Source organism: Pongo abelii, chromosome 2 (genome assembly GCF_028885655.2).
Source record: "Pongo abelii isolate AG06213 chromosome 2, NHGRI_mPonAbe1-v2.0_pri, whole genome shotgun sequence".
NCBI classification, from domain to species: Eukaryota; Metazoa; Chordata; class Mammalia; order Primates; family Hominidae; genus Pongo; species Pongo abelii.
In genome coordinates, this window is record NC_085928.1 from 17,002,362 (window position 1) to 17,014,365 (window position 12,004).

The 12,004-nt window shown below is 36.1% G+C and overlaps 1 protein-coding gene across 6 annotated transcripts in view; it reads right to left on the minus strand.

Annotated features, from left to right (window-relative positions):
- Positions 1-12,004, minus strand: part of STXBP5L (syntaxin binding protein 5L) — a 491,711-nt gene that overhangs the window by 313,582 nt on the left and 166,125 nt on the right. For 4 of the 6 annotated variants that reach the window (XM_024244879.3, XM_024244878.3, XM_054551430.2 and 1 more), the window contains 2 exons: positions 6,839-6,973; positions 205-268 (listed from right to left, as the gene is read on the minus strand). In XM_024244879.3, the coding sequence (XP_024100647.3) occupies positions 205-268; positions 6,839-6,973 (199 nt within the window). Of the gene's footprint in view, positions 1-204; positions 269-6,838; positions 6,974-9,529; positions 9,715-12,004 lie in introns of those variants that run through there. The other 2 variants (XM_054551428.2, XM_063721743.1) reach the window with 2 other exon arrangements.

Consider the following 12,004-nt stretch of genomic DNA (forward strand, 5'->3'; position numbering starts at 1 on the left):
AGCTAAAGACTTAATTTGGGACCATCAGTAGCATGATTAATTAATTCATTCATTTACTCATTCGTTGATTCAACACATTTTCATTTTACATAATATAAAATGCTATCAACTGGGCTAGATACTAGATATAAAATAATAGTAAGAAACACCTTTTTTCAAGAATGGGGAAAATAAAAGTAGTAATAAAGATATCATAATACTTACTTTGCCTTCATCTCTTGGGCTGTCACTTAAATGTACAACTGGACCTGGATGAGTCTTGGTGGATCTGTTAAATCAATTCAAAACAATAATTAAAAACCAAACATTAAAATACCTTACCACTAGAGACTGAAACAAAGAAATTAAGATTACACTGGAATAAAATCCCACCATTCTAGCGTTAAGCTCAGATTCACTTAAGTTTTTGATTTACTTTACCAATACTAACTGCATTTCTGTTTACTAACTACAAACTACTTATTTATGTTTTTTTTTTAAATCAGGTTAAAACACAAAGATCCTAATAACAATGGGGTTCTTTATTATTTGAAACATTTGTTGTCAGATAAGCGCCTCTGAATTTTTTTAATTGAATTTTTATTTACATAGATAAAAGAACACTACAGCTACAAAGGTAATGGTGTAAAACTGTCTCAATTAAATTGCAAAGTACATACCTGATTTAAGATTTCCTTTTACACGAAATCTCCTCTGATTATTTTCCCCTAAAGAAAAGTACAGTGGCACCTTTGATTTAAAAATAAATCTACTCTAGTGATAACCCTTTTACAGAAAAACAAAAAATTGGAGTGAAACCTAGTTCACTGGTTATACCACACTTGTCAGGTTATTTAGTATAATAAATAACAGATAATTATGAGTCTAACAGAATATTGTTAAAAGACCTGGGCTCTCTATCAATCTGACTTTAAATTTATTCTACTCTCATATCTGGCATGTTTCTTTTATAAGCTAGTTTAACTTACATCACTTTGAAAATGATTATGTCATGATTAAATATGATCTGATCTAAGAAGGGTTTTATTATTGCTCCACTTTCCACAGCCTTTCTCCATGACCTAACAGTGCCAAATTATTATTATGATTATATTAACATAGTTTCAGTTTCTTTCTTAAGCACACATGAAAACTATCAAAGATTCTATACAAAACAATGAAGAAGATTTAAATCTTAGAAACTATTTGGAATCAGAGAAAAGTGACAAATTAATTCTAGGATCTCCTGATACTGACCCCTCAGAGTTACCAAGGGGAATAAACACAGATTCATTGGATATTGATGAATTTTGTCAGTGGATTCATCTTAAATATTTTCATCTAACAAAGGAAATATTAGCACTGACCTTACTGAATAATTGTGCAGATTAGAAGATACATACAGCATCTAATACTATGGCAAAACATAGTATGCATTCAATAAATAGTATGTATTATGATTGATGTGATAATTGGAAATCAGAGTTACTATTTGCATTCTAGAATATATGCAGGAAGAAAAGAAATTAAACAGGGCTTCATAAAAAGTTTACAGAGCTTTCTTTAATTCTTTCCACATTTATATGTAACATATCATTTATACATAAATTCAGTGTTCTATAAAGGTATAAATGCCTCTGATAAGGTTTAATGTCTTTAAATTATCCTCCAGGAATTCATAATTGCCAACAAACCATAGCCTCTCCGTCTCTTGGTTTGATTGCACTAACACTTACCAAAGTGTACTTTATGATAAGTGAGTGTTCTATATTTTAAAACTTTGGGAAACCCTGAATTAAAGTTAAATATATTTTTCCCTACACAATTTCTTAGAGCCTGTGCTATGCCAATGAGCATTGTAAATCTTCAGTACTTTACAAAATTATTAGCCCATTGAATCCTTTTTCTTTGATCATATTAATGAAATCACAGAAATTTGTTTTGGGAAACACTACTCGGATCACATGCGAGACTCTTGTGTTTAGATCCTTAAACTATAAAATATTCTAGTTCTGAAAATAATCGAACATTAAACTTCTGTTATTTGTAGTTACTTTTTCAGACTCTAGAAGAAACATTATTTACTGTCTTAAACAAACATAGAACACATCAAAAGTGAAGAGGAAAAAGGGTTCACATTATTTCACTACGTAGAGATAATGCCTATTAACATTTTGGGGTATTTCTTCTGGCTTGTTCCCTAACATTAAACTTCCAAAACCACAAAGCACTCCTGGCAAAACTTATGGTCATGAGAAATTGACCTAAAAATAAAAAAGCATCTGTGGACTTTGGATTCTGAAAATTACAAAAAAATTACTTTAGATAGAATTATCAATGAATTATTTTCATGTATTAGCCACCTTAAAAAATGTGCAGTAATTCTTCTAGGTATCCCTATTTAGTTATCTTTCTCCCATTCACTAAAGTAGCCTTCTTGATATTAGTTTCCATTATGGACTTTTCATTATCTTCCCATATCTTAAATATTGATATTCTATGGTATCCTGTCCTAGACTGCCATGTATTCCCATATAATATATGGCCACAAATTCAAAACCCTACAGGAATCAGGCAGGTATTGCAAATGAGTAAAATAGGCTGAATAAGAACTGTACCAACCTGGATAGCACATTACCCACCAACATAAGGAAAGTTACTACTCATTTGCAGTTGATTATTGCCATACAGGAATGCTAGACTAGGACTGTTTCACCAAAAAGTCCAAATTTTTATCTTCATTCTACCAATTTTTAAATATTAGAAAGTCATAATTCAGAGCATATTTAAATACTCTGATGGCCAAACAAAATATATCTATGAGTCATAATTAGTTCAATGGCTATTAGTTTGCTAACTTTTCTCTACATACTCTTTATGCACAATTTCATCTGTTCATCTGGTTTTAACAACCCAGTAAATTCTGATCTCTCTCATTACCTTCAGATCCATATATATTCCACCTCTTGCTATTCTTCAATACCAACTCCACTTGAAAGTCTTATAAACACATACAATTCAATGGACCTAAAATTGAACTTATTATTTTACTCTCAACCTACTCAATCTCTTGCACTTTCACTAAATGGCACCATTATACACCATTGCTGAAGGCAAACACTGGGAAGTCATCCTTAATTTTTCCCTGTTATTATTCCCTCTTTTAAATATTTCTTTAATATGTTGGTTTATCTCCACTCCTACAACACCAACGTAACTTTTACCAAGAACACAGTCTTTCTTTCTCTCCAATTATTTCTCCATACTTGCATTCAGGGTAGTACTCCTAAAATATAGATTTGATTGAGATCTGCTTATAACCCTCAAAATCTAGCTCCCTATTAGTCTTTAAAATCTGAACTTCTCAAATTGGCTTACAAGACCTTTCATGTTATAAAACCTGATTACCTTCCAGCTTTATCCCTTGCTATCCTATCCGCCAGCCATTCCAACAAACTAAAAACTGCAGTACTTAAAATTTCTGGGCATAGAGCAGAAAATTATCTTATATTCCATTGCATCCTTTAAATATTCTGTTCCCTCTGCCTGGAATGTCCTTGTCCCTGGTATTTTACTCATCTAACTGAAACTCACCCCTTGGATCTCAGCATAGATGTAACATTCTTCACAGATACCACTTTGAGATCCCATGTCTATATTATAATAGATGCCCTTCTTATGGAATTGCCATATTATATTACCCATACATTGTAATTGCCTTTTTATTTAACTTTGCCTCCATTAAACTGGAAGTCCCAGGAGGACAGAAATTATGTCTTCTCTGTTCATAGTTGTTTCTAGTATCTATCATATAATAGAGATCAATAAACATGTTTGAATGATGTTAAACATGATTCTTACACTTTCATGATTTGATTATAAATTTCATGCTCAAATTTTAATCATATGTGGAAAAAAAGCTTACATTTTTTAAAAATGTTAGGGCTGCCCTACAGAAATAGCTGTTTCTATGCTATCACCTGGTACATATTTTCCCATATAAATATTTTTTAATGATAGTTTAGTTCTATACTGTTATTTTATAAGGTATTCTTAAAATATCACTGTTTAAATGAAAAATTTGTCCCAGGTTCCAAATAACCAATATATACATTTTGGAAACACAACTATTCATACTCTTGGGAATTGCCTCTAATTGCAATTAGACTAATTCACTAAAAATAGAAACAGGCTGAAAAATAAACATTAAATGAAAAGTATTTCAATAAGGATTTAAAATAGAAACAATCTCATATTTTTTAGATAATTCTTGCATTTGTCCTACTTAGAAAATATATTATTAAAATTCATGGACTAAAATTATATTTATTAAATGAGTCTTCTTAATTAAATGCATATTTTATTACTGTCCCATACACCTGACACATATTAACAGGAAGTTACATACATTTTCTAACGTATCTCAAGAGGTAGAGAGCAATGAAAAGACAGTTCCAGGAGATTGGAAATTGGCATTTAAAATGATATCTGTCACAGTGGAATTAGAATTCTATGGAACATATTTTTGGAAATCTGGTCTAAATAAATCAAGAGACATTCAGGAAGTGATGGCATGTGGTTTACTAATAATTTCTCAGAGATATTTCAAGAACATTTTCAGAACCATGTACAACTCGATAAAACACAGGTTTATATATAAAACAGTAGATGCTATTCTAATGCTGAATCATGTGTATATTACGAAAAATAAAAATGCCTTATTTTAGCTCTTTAATTTCTCCTGATTTTAGCCTCCCTTATAATATACATTTTAAAAACTCTTCATTAGTCTTGAAATTGTATAGACTATATAAACACATTAAAATAAAGTATAAGTCACTAGTTCACGTAGTAATCTGAACCATGAAAAGGATTTGTTACATAAATGAATATAAGAACAGCATTGCAAGAGTGGTGAAATGTTTAATTTGCTTAAGATAACAAATTCTTCTCAATTACTTTAGCAGCATTCAACCTGAATGCAAATGATGCATCTATATATTTTCACTAATATTGAATTTGTTTAAAAGTTTTATAACTGAATCTTCTCTTGTTCATCTAAGCCTGTATGTTTTTATCAATATCCTGAAACAATATTATGTAAAAACTATTAAATTCAGCCCTTTTATTGCTTTTATAGGACTAGAATTACAGGGGAAAAGGACCCTCCCAAATACCTAATAAAGTAACTTTGGGGGGAAACATAATTGTTTATAGGATTAATGTTTTTAGAAATATTCACACAGAACAATAAAACGAGCAAAATAGCTCAAACCAATTATCTTGAAAACATAAAAAGTTGTAAGTCAATAGCAGTGTGTATGTAAAAATTTATCATACTAATGCTTCAATAATGTCATCAATCATTTAGTATCTACTTTGGAAAGCACAGAAATAAGCCAAGTATGAACAAGAAAAGAACAATAAACAAAAATCCTGCTCTGGAGCAGTTCCTAATCTAATGAGGGAGAAAGAATTATCATTAATAAAAGACCCATTCAGACATAATACAAAAGGAGTATCATGACAAGAGTATAACTAGTAACAACCTTCCTTATGAAGCAATATACATGCATATTGAAACATTAAGATTAGGTAAAAGATTTATTTCCAGCGTCAAGCTTCACAAAAATAGGGTGTTTTAATCAGAATTTTTCAGAATAATTTTGTAACTTAGACTATATATGAGGCAGAAAATGAGCCAGCTTCAAGTCAAACATCTTATCAAAGACCTAATATGTATAGAGCATAAACATCTGTTAAATAAAAGTTGTTTTTCTGATTAATAATTTTACTAGAAGAATTGCTTATGTATGTACTACAAATAGATGGTGATATAGTTTGGATATTTGTCCCTGCCCAAAGCTCATGTTGAATTGTAATCCCTAAATGTTGAAGGTGGGGACTAGTGGGAGGTATTTGGATCATGGGAAGTGGATTTCTCTTGAATGGTTTAGCACCATCCCCTTAGGGCTCTTCTTGTAATAGTGAGTTCTTGCCATAGTAAGTGAGTTCTTGCAGTAGTGAATGAATTCTTGTGAGATCTTGTTGTTTGAAAGTGTGTGGCACCTCCCCCTAACTCCTCCTCTTGCTCCTGCTTTCACTATGTGACATGCCTGCTCCTAACTTCTACCATGATTGTAAGCTTCCTGAGGCCTCCCTGGAAGCTAAGCAGACGCCAGCACCATGCTTCCTGTAAAGGCTGTAGAACCATAAGTCAATTAAACCTCTTTTCTATATAAATTATCTTGTCTCAGGGATTCCTTTATAGCAATGCAAAATGGCTGAATACAGATGGCTTGAAATTCCACAGAGTTTGATATTTGGAGAATTTCACATTTTACATGTACAGAAACTTAAATATCAGTGCCAAAGCCAAAGTGGTAATTGCCATCAATCATACACCCAAAAAAACTATGTATAACATAACCTAAAAGATATTTGAGCCCTGAACAATATTTTAATGAGGCAAGAAAAGAATAAGCTACAAGCATTAAAATCATATGCAGTGATCATGATTATTTTTACATAACACAATTCATTCTCACTGAAAGTGGCTATACTAAGCTTGATTATAATGAAGTGAGATTTCCATGTATAACTTTTAGAATAAGCCCTACTATTTTGTCATCACATTTTTAGATATAAAGCTTAATTATTTATGGTATTTGGAAAGCCTAAAATATTGTAATATCTATTTTTAAAAGCTTTTATGGCTTTAAGCTATTTTACTGAACTTTTCACTCAAATTCATTATAAATTAGTAATAGATGTATCAAATAACTGTAATTTGACCTATATGTTACATAACTATATTCAGTATTTAAGCCAATAAAGTGATATCCAAGTTCAAACTTACAGTTCAATTGCCTTGTTCCACATGATAACATATCCAGAAAGAATGAAGGATTCAATATTTACAATATGTGTATTTCCTCTTTCTGTTCCAACATAAAGCCATTTACTCTGGAAAGGTAGATGACAGTAAGTAATTCTGAAAGAAAGAAAATTATAATTAAAATATCTAAATTTTACATTTGGTCAGCATAATATTTTCCTTACATGTATTATATAGTGATAACTATATAAATAATAAAATGTACTATATACTCAAGTATAGCATGTAGTTATTCATTGACAGTATAGGATAAACAACAATATTATAGCATTAAAAACAATAATGTTAATAAGCACTATTAAATAAGTGCCTATATGGGCATTAATTTACATTATTTCTAATTCTGAAAACAGCAAAACAGATATGTATTTCTGCTTTAAAAAAATGAAACTGTGGCTGAATTTTTTTGTTTACTTGCCTAAGACAGCTAATAAGCGGCAAAACCGGGATTCAAATCCTTTCCTGTTTGGTTACAAAATTAACACCTTTCACTAAGCTACATTTTTTTCTATTTTTAAGATCATATTTGCTTCAAATACATGAATTTCATATTATCATATTTCATAAACTTAATATTTGCTTCAAATACATAAAGATCATATTTGCTGCAAAACATAAATTTCAGAGTTTACAGAGAAGTGGTAGCTATGTCTACATGAGATGATAAATTATTTAGTTTTTCTTCAGATGTTTGACATCTAAGCAGTAAAAAGAAAACTTATAAAGTCAGAGATCCACTGTATTTTTCCCTTCATTTTATTGTTCTGTTTTCATCTTCACAATGGGCTCTCTGACTAGCTCTAGGACCTGTTCCATAGCCAGAGCAACCATGACTCCTACATATGAAATATGGGAATTTACAGAGTCCTCTATTCACAACATTATCACTCCTTCTAGTTTGGCCTAATCATGCTTTTTAGTTACTCTACAAAAGAGGAGGATAAGTTCATAGTTATCTCTTGTCAGACAGACCAATAATTTTTTCAAAAAAAATGTGAATGACATATTTCCAACATGATATTGTCTTTTACTTCTTTATATAAAAATAAAAAGGCCAGGCGCGGTGGCTCATGCCTGTAATCCAAGCACTTTGGGAGGCCGAGGCGGGTGGATCATGAGGTCAAGAGATCAAGACCATCCTGGCCAATGTGGTGAAACCCGGTCTCTACAAAAAATACAAAAAATTAGCCGGGTGTGGTGGTGGGCACCCGTAGTCCCACCTACTTGGGAGGCTGAGGCAGGAGAATCACTTGAACCCAGAAGATAGAGGTTGCAGTGAGCCGAGATTGTGCCACTGCACGCCAGCCTGGCGACAGAGCAAGACTCCGTGTCACAAAAAAAAAAAAAGAATAAAAGTGAACATCCAGCGTGTCCAGTTTATATTCTCAGTCTGGTTCACTGAAGTTTTCAACAGTCTGTTTCTTTGAACCAAACTTCATCTATTATTCAAAGTACCCTGCACACTACATTCAAAAAAATTAAAAGCCCTGCTATTAGATAAGCAATTACTATTGACAATAGTAATTGTGTAGCCTATATGATGTCGGAAAATTTTGATTAAAACCTAAAATCTAGAATTGCTGTTGCCAAGGGATATTTAATAATGTTGCATAGGAAATAACTTGATGGTCATGTTTCAAGGCAATGAAGAATCAATTTTCAATTCAATCTTAGGTAGAAAGAGGAAACTCACTTTAAAGAGGATTAAGATCATCCTTTCTGAATTACAGGGACAGTGGAAAAAACGATAATCCCATAAAAGAAGTCATAAATATAGGGGTTCAAGTAGAAAAAAAGCAAACCTGAATATTACATAGTCACTTCCAGGGTTAAGAAGAAAAGTGTAAGAACTACCAGGTTTCAGTAATGAGACAGAACTAGAACTATTCCTTGAACTAGTAACTACCTTTTTCCTCAACCTTATTAAATATAAACTAGAGCCTTTATATCAGACAGGTTTCACCTTATATTCAATGTCCAACTGATGAGTAGTGGTTACAAAAACTAGATAAAGATTTTCAGGTTTTAACTGAACCCCCCCAAAAAGAGTAATAGGATTACTTAGAATGATTGCCATAGATAAAGGAAAAGATATACTAACACTTGTGCTGTGTATTTGCTAACTCTAATGTATGATTAGTCAATACCTTTATACAACTCAATTTATTGTATTTTATAATTACACTTTCATTTGTAACTTATTTCTACCACCACTACCTGATAGATGAAGGATTTTTTCTATTGCATGTAAGCCTTGGAAAAATAATATTAATCCTATATCCATATTAACTATCATTAAATAATTGAAGATATCCTTAGCTTTCCATCCATTCATCCATACAATCTTCACTGAATAACTCCTTATAAAAAAGTATTTTTGCGGGGAGGGACCAAGATGATTGACTGGAAATAGCTGCGGTCGGAGGCTCCCACCGAGAAGAATGAAAACGGCGAGAGAAGAACGAAAACTGCAAGTGAACCCCGCACCGGCAGCTGAGATATCCAAGTTCTCTCATTGGGACTGAATAGTTAGTTGGCACAACCCACAGAGAGCCAGCAAAAGCAGAGTGGAGCAATAGCCCACCTGGGAGCTGCAAGTAACAAGGGGAACTCCCACTCCCAGCCAAGCAAGGTGGTGAGTGTGCTACCTACCACCAGGAAAACCATGCTTTTTCCACGAATCTGTGCAACCCGCAAATCAGAAGATCCCCTCTGTGAGCCTATGTGACCAGGGCCTTGGGTCCCAAGCAGAGCTGTGCAGATTCTCGGCGGCCGCTCAGCTGGGGATTAAGATTACCAAATTCCTGAGGGGAGGGGCAGCTGACATCACTGCAGCTGCCTGCTGCCTAAGATGACTGAGTCCTGGGGGGAGGGGTGGCAGCCATAATTGCAGCTCCATTCTGCCACTTTTTCCCTGCTGGTGCGAGGGAGACTAAGCGGTTTGGACTCAGGAGGAATTTCCCACAGTGTAGCACAGCCGCTGTGGTGGATCATGGCCATAATGCCTCTTTAGGCTGGACCCTGACCCATCCCTCCTCACTGGATGGGGGCCTCTCTGCAGGAATTTCAGAAACTCCAGCTAGGGATTTACAGACAGAACTCTGATCTCCCTGGGATAGAGCCCCTTGCAGGAGGGGCAGCCATGGTCTCCATGGATCAGTGGACTTAGTCTTTCCCCCGATGGCTCTGCAGAACCTGGGAAGTGCAGATGAGTGGGATTCCCCCCACCACAGTGCAACCCCTCTGCCAAAGGCCAGTCAGAGTGCTTTGTTAAGTGGATTCCTGATCCCATGCCTCCTGACTGGGTGAAACCCCCCAACAAGGGTCGCCAGACACCTTATTTAGGACCATTCCTGCTGGTATAAGGTTGGTGCCCCTCTGGGATGGAGCTCCCAGAAAAAGTAGCAGGCAGTCATCTTTGCTGTTCTGCAGCCTCCACTGGTGACACCTTCAGGTGTGGGAGGGACCCAGGCAAATAGGGTCTGGAGTGGACCCCCAGCAAACCAGAAGAGGGGCCTGACCGTTAAAAGAATTACAAATAGAAAGCAGCAACAACATTAACAAAAAAGTCCCCACAAAAACCCCATCCAAAGGTCAGCAGCCTCAAAGATCAAAGTTAGATAAACTCCTGCAGAGTGTTTTTCAACTTGGTTCCATTCTCCCCGTCACTTTCAGGTACACCAATCAGACGTAGATTTGGTCTTTTCACATAGTCCCATATTTCTTGAAGGCTTTGTTCGTTTCTTTTTATTCTTTTTTCTCTAAACTTCCCTTCTCGCTTCATTTCATTCATTTCATCTTCCATCACTGATACCCTTTCTTCCAGTTGATCGTGTCGGCTCCTGAGGCTTCTACATTCTTCACGTAGTTCTCGAGCCTTGGCTTTCAGTTCCGTCAGCTCCTTTAAGCACTTCTCTGCATTGGTTATTCTAGTTATATATTCGTCTAAATTTTTTTCAAAGTTTTCAACTTCTTTGCCTTTGGTTTGAATTTCCTCCTGTAGCTCGGAGTAGTTTGATCGTCTGAAGCCTTCTTCTCTCAACTCGTCAAAGTCATTCTCCGTCCAGCTTTGTTTCATTGCTGGTGAGGAGCTGCGTTCCTTTGGAGGAGGAGAGGGGCTCTGCTTTTTAGAGTTTCCAGTTTTTCTGCTCTGTTTTTTCCCCATCTTTGTGGTTTTATCTACTTTTGGTCTTTGATGATGGTGATGTACAGATGGGTTTTTGGTGTGGATGTCCTTTCTGTTTGTTAGTTTTCCTTCTAACAGACAGGACCCTCAGCTGCAGATCTGTTGGAGCTTGCTAGAGGTCCAACCCTGTTTGCCTGGGTACCAACAGCGGTGGCTGCAGAACAGTGGATTTTTGTGAATCTCAAATGCTGCTTTCTGATTGTTCCTCTGGAAGTTTTGTCTCAGAGGAGTACCTGGCCATGTGAGGTGTCAGTCTGCCCCTACTGGGGGGTGCCTCCCAGTTAGGCTGCTCAGGGGTCAGGGGTCAGGGACCCACTTGAGGAGGCAGTCTGCCGGTTCTCAGATCTCCAGCTGCGTGCTGGGAGAACCACTGCTGTCTTCAAAGCTGTCAGACAGGGACATTTAAGTCTGCAGAGGTTACTGCTGTCTTTTTGTTTGTCTGTGCCCTGCCCCCAGAGGTGGAGCCTACAGAGGCAGGCAGGCCTCCTTAAGCTGTGGTGGGCTCCACCCAGTTCGAGCTTCTGGCTGCTTTGTTTACCTAAGCAGGCCTGGGAAATTGTGGGTGCCCCTCCCCCAGCCTCGCTGCCGCCTTGCGGTTTGATCTCAGACTGCTGTGCTAGCAATGAGTGAGACTCCGTGGGCGTAGGACCCTCTGAGCCATGTGCGGGATATAATCTCCTGGTGCGCCGTATTTTAAGCCCGTCGGAAAAGCACGGTATTGGGGTGGGAGTGACCCGATTTTCTAGGTGTCGTCTGTCACCCCTTTCTTTGACTAGGAAAGGGAACTCCCTGACCCCTTGTGCTTCCCGAGTGAGGCAATGCCTTGCCCTGCTTTGGCTCGCGCATGGTGCGCTGCACCCACTGTCCTGCGCCCACTGTCTGGCACTCCCTAGTGAGATGAACCCGGTACCTCAGATGGAAATGCAGAAATCACCCATCTT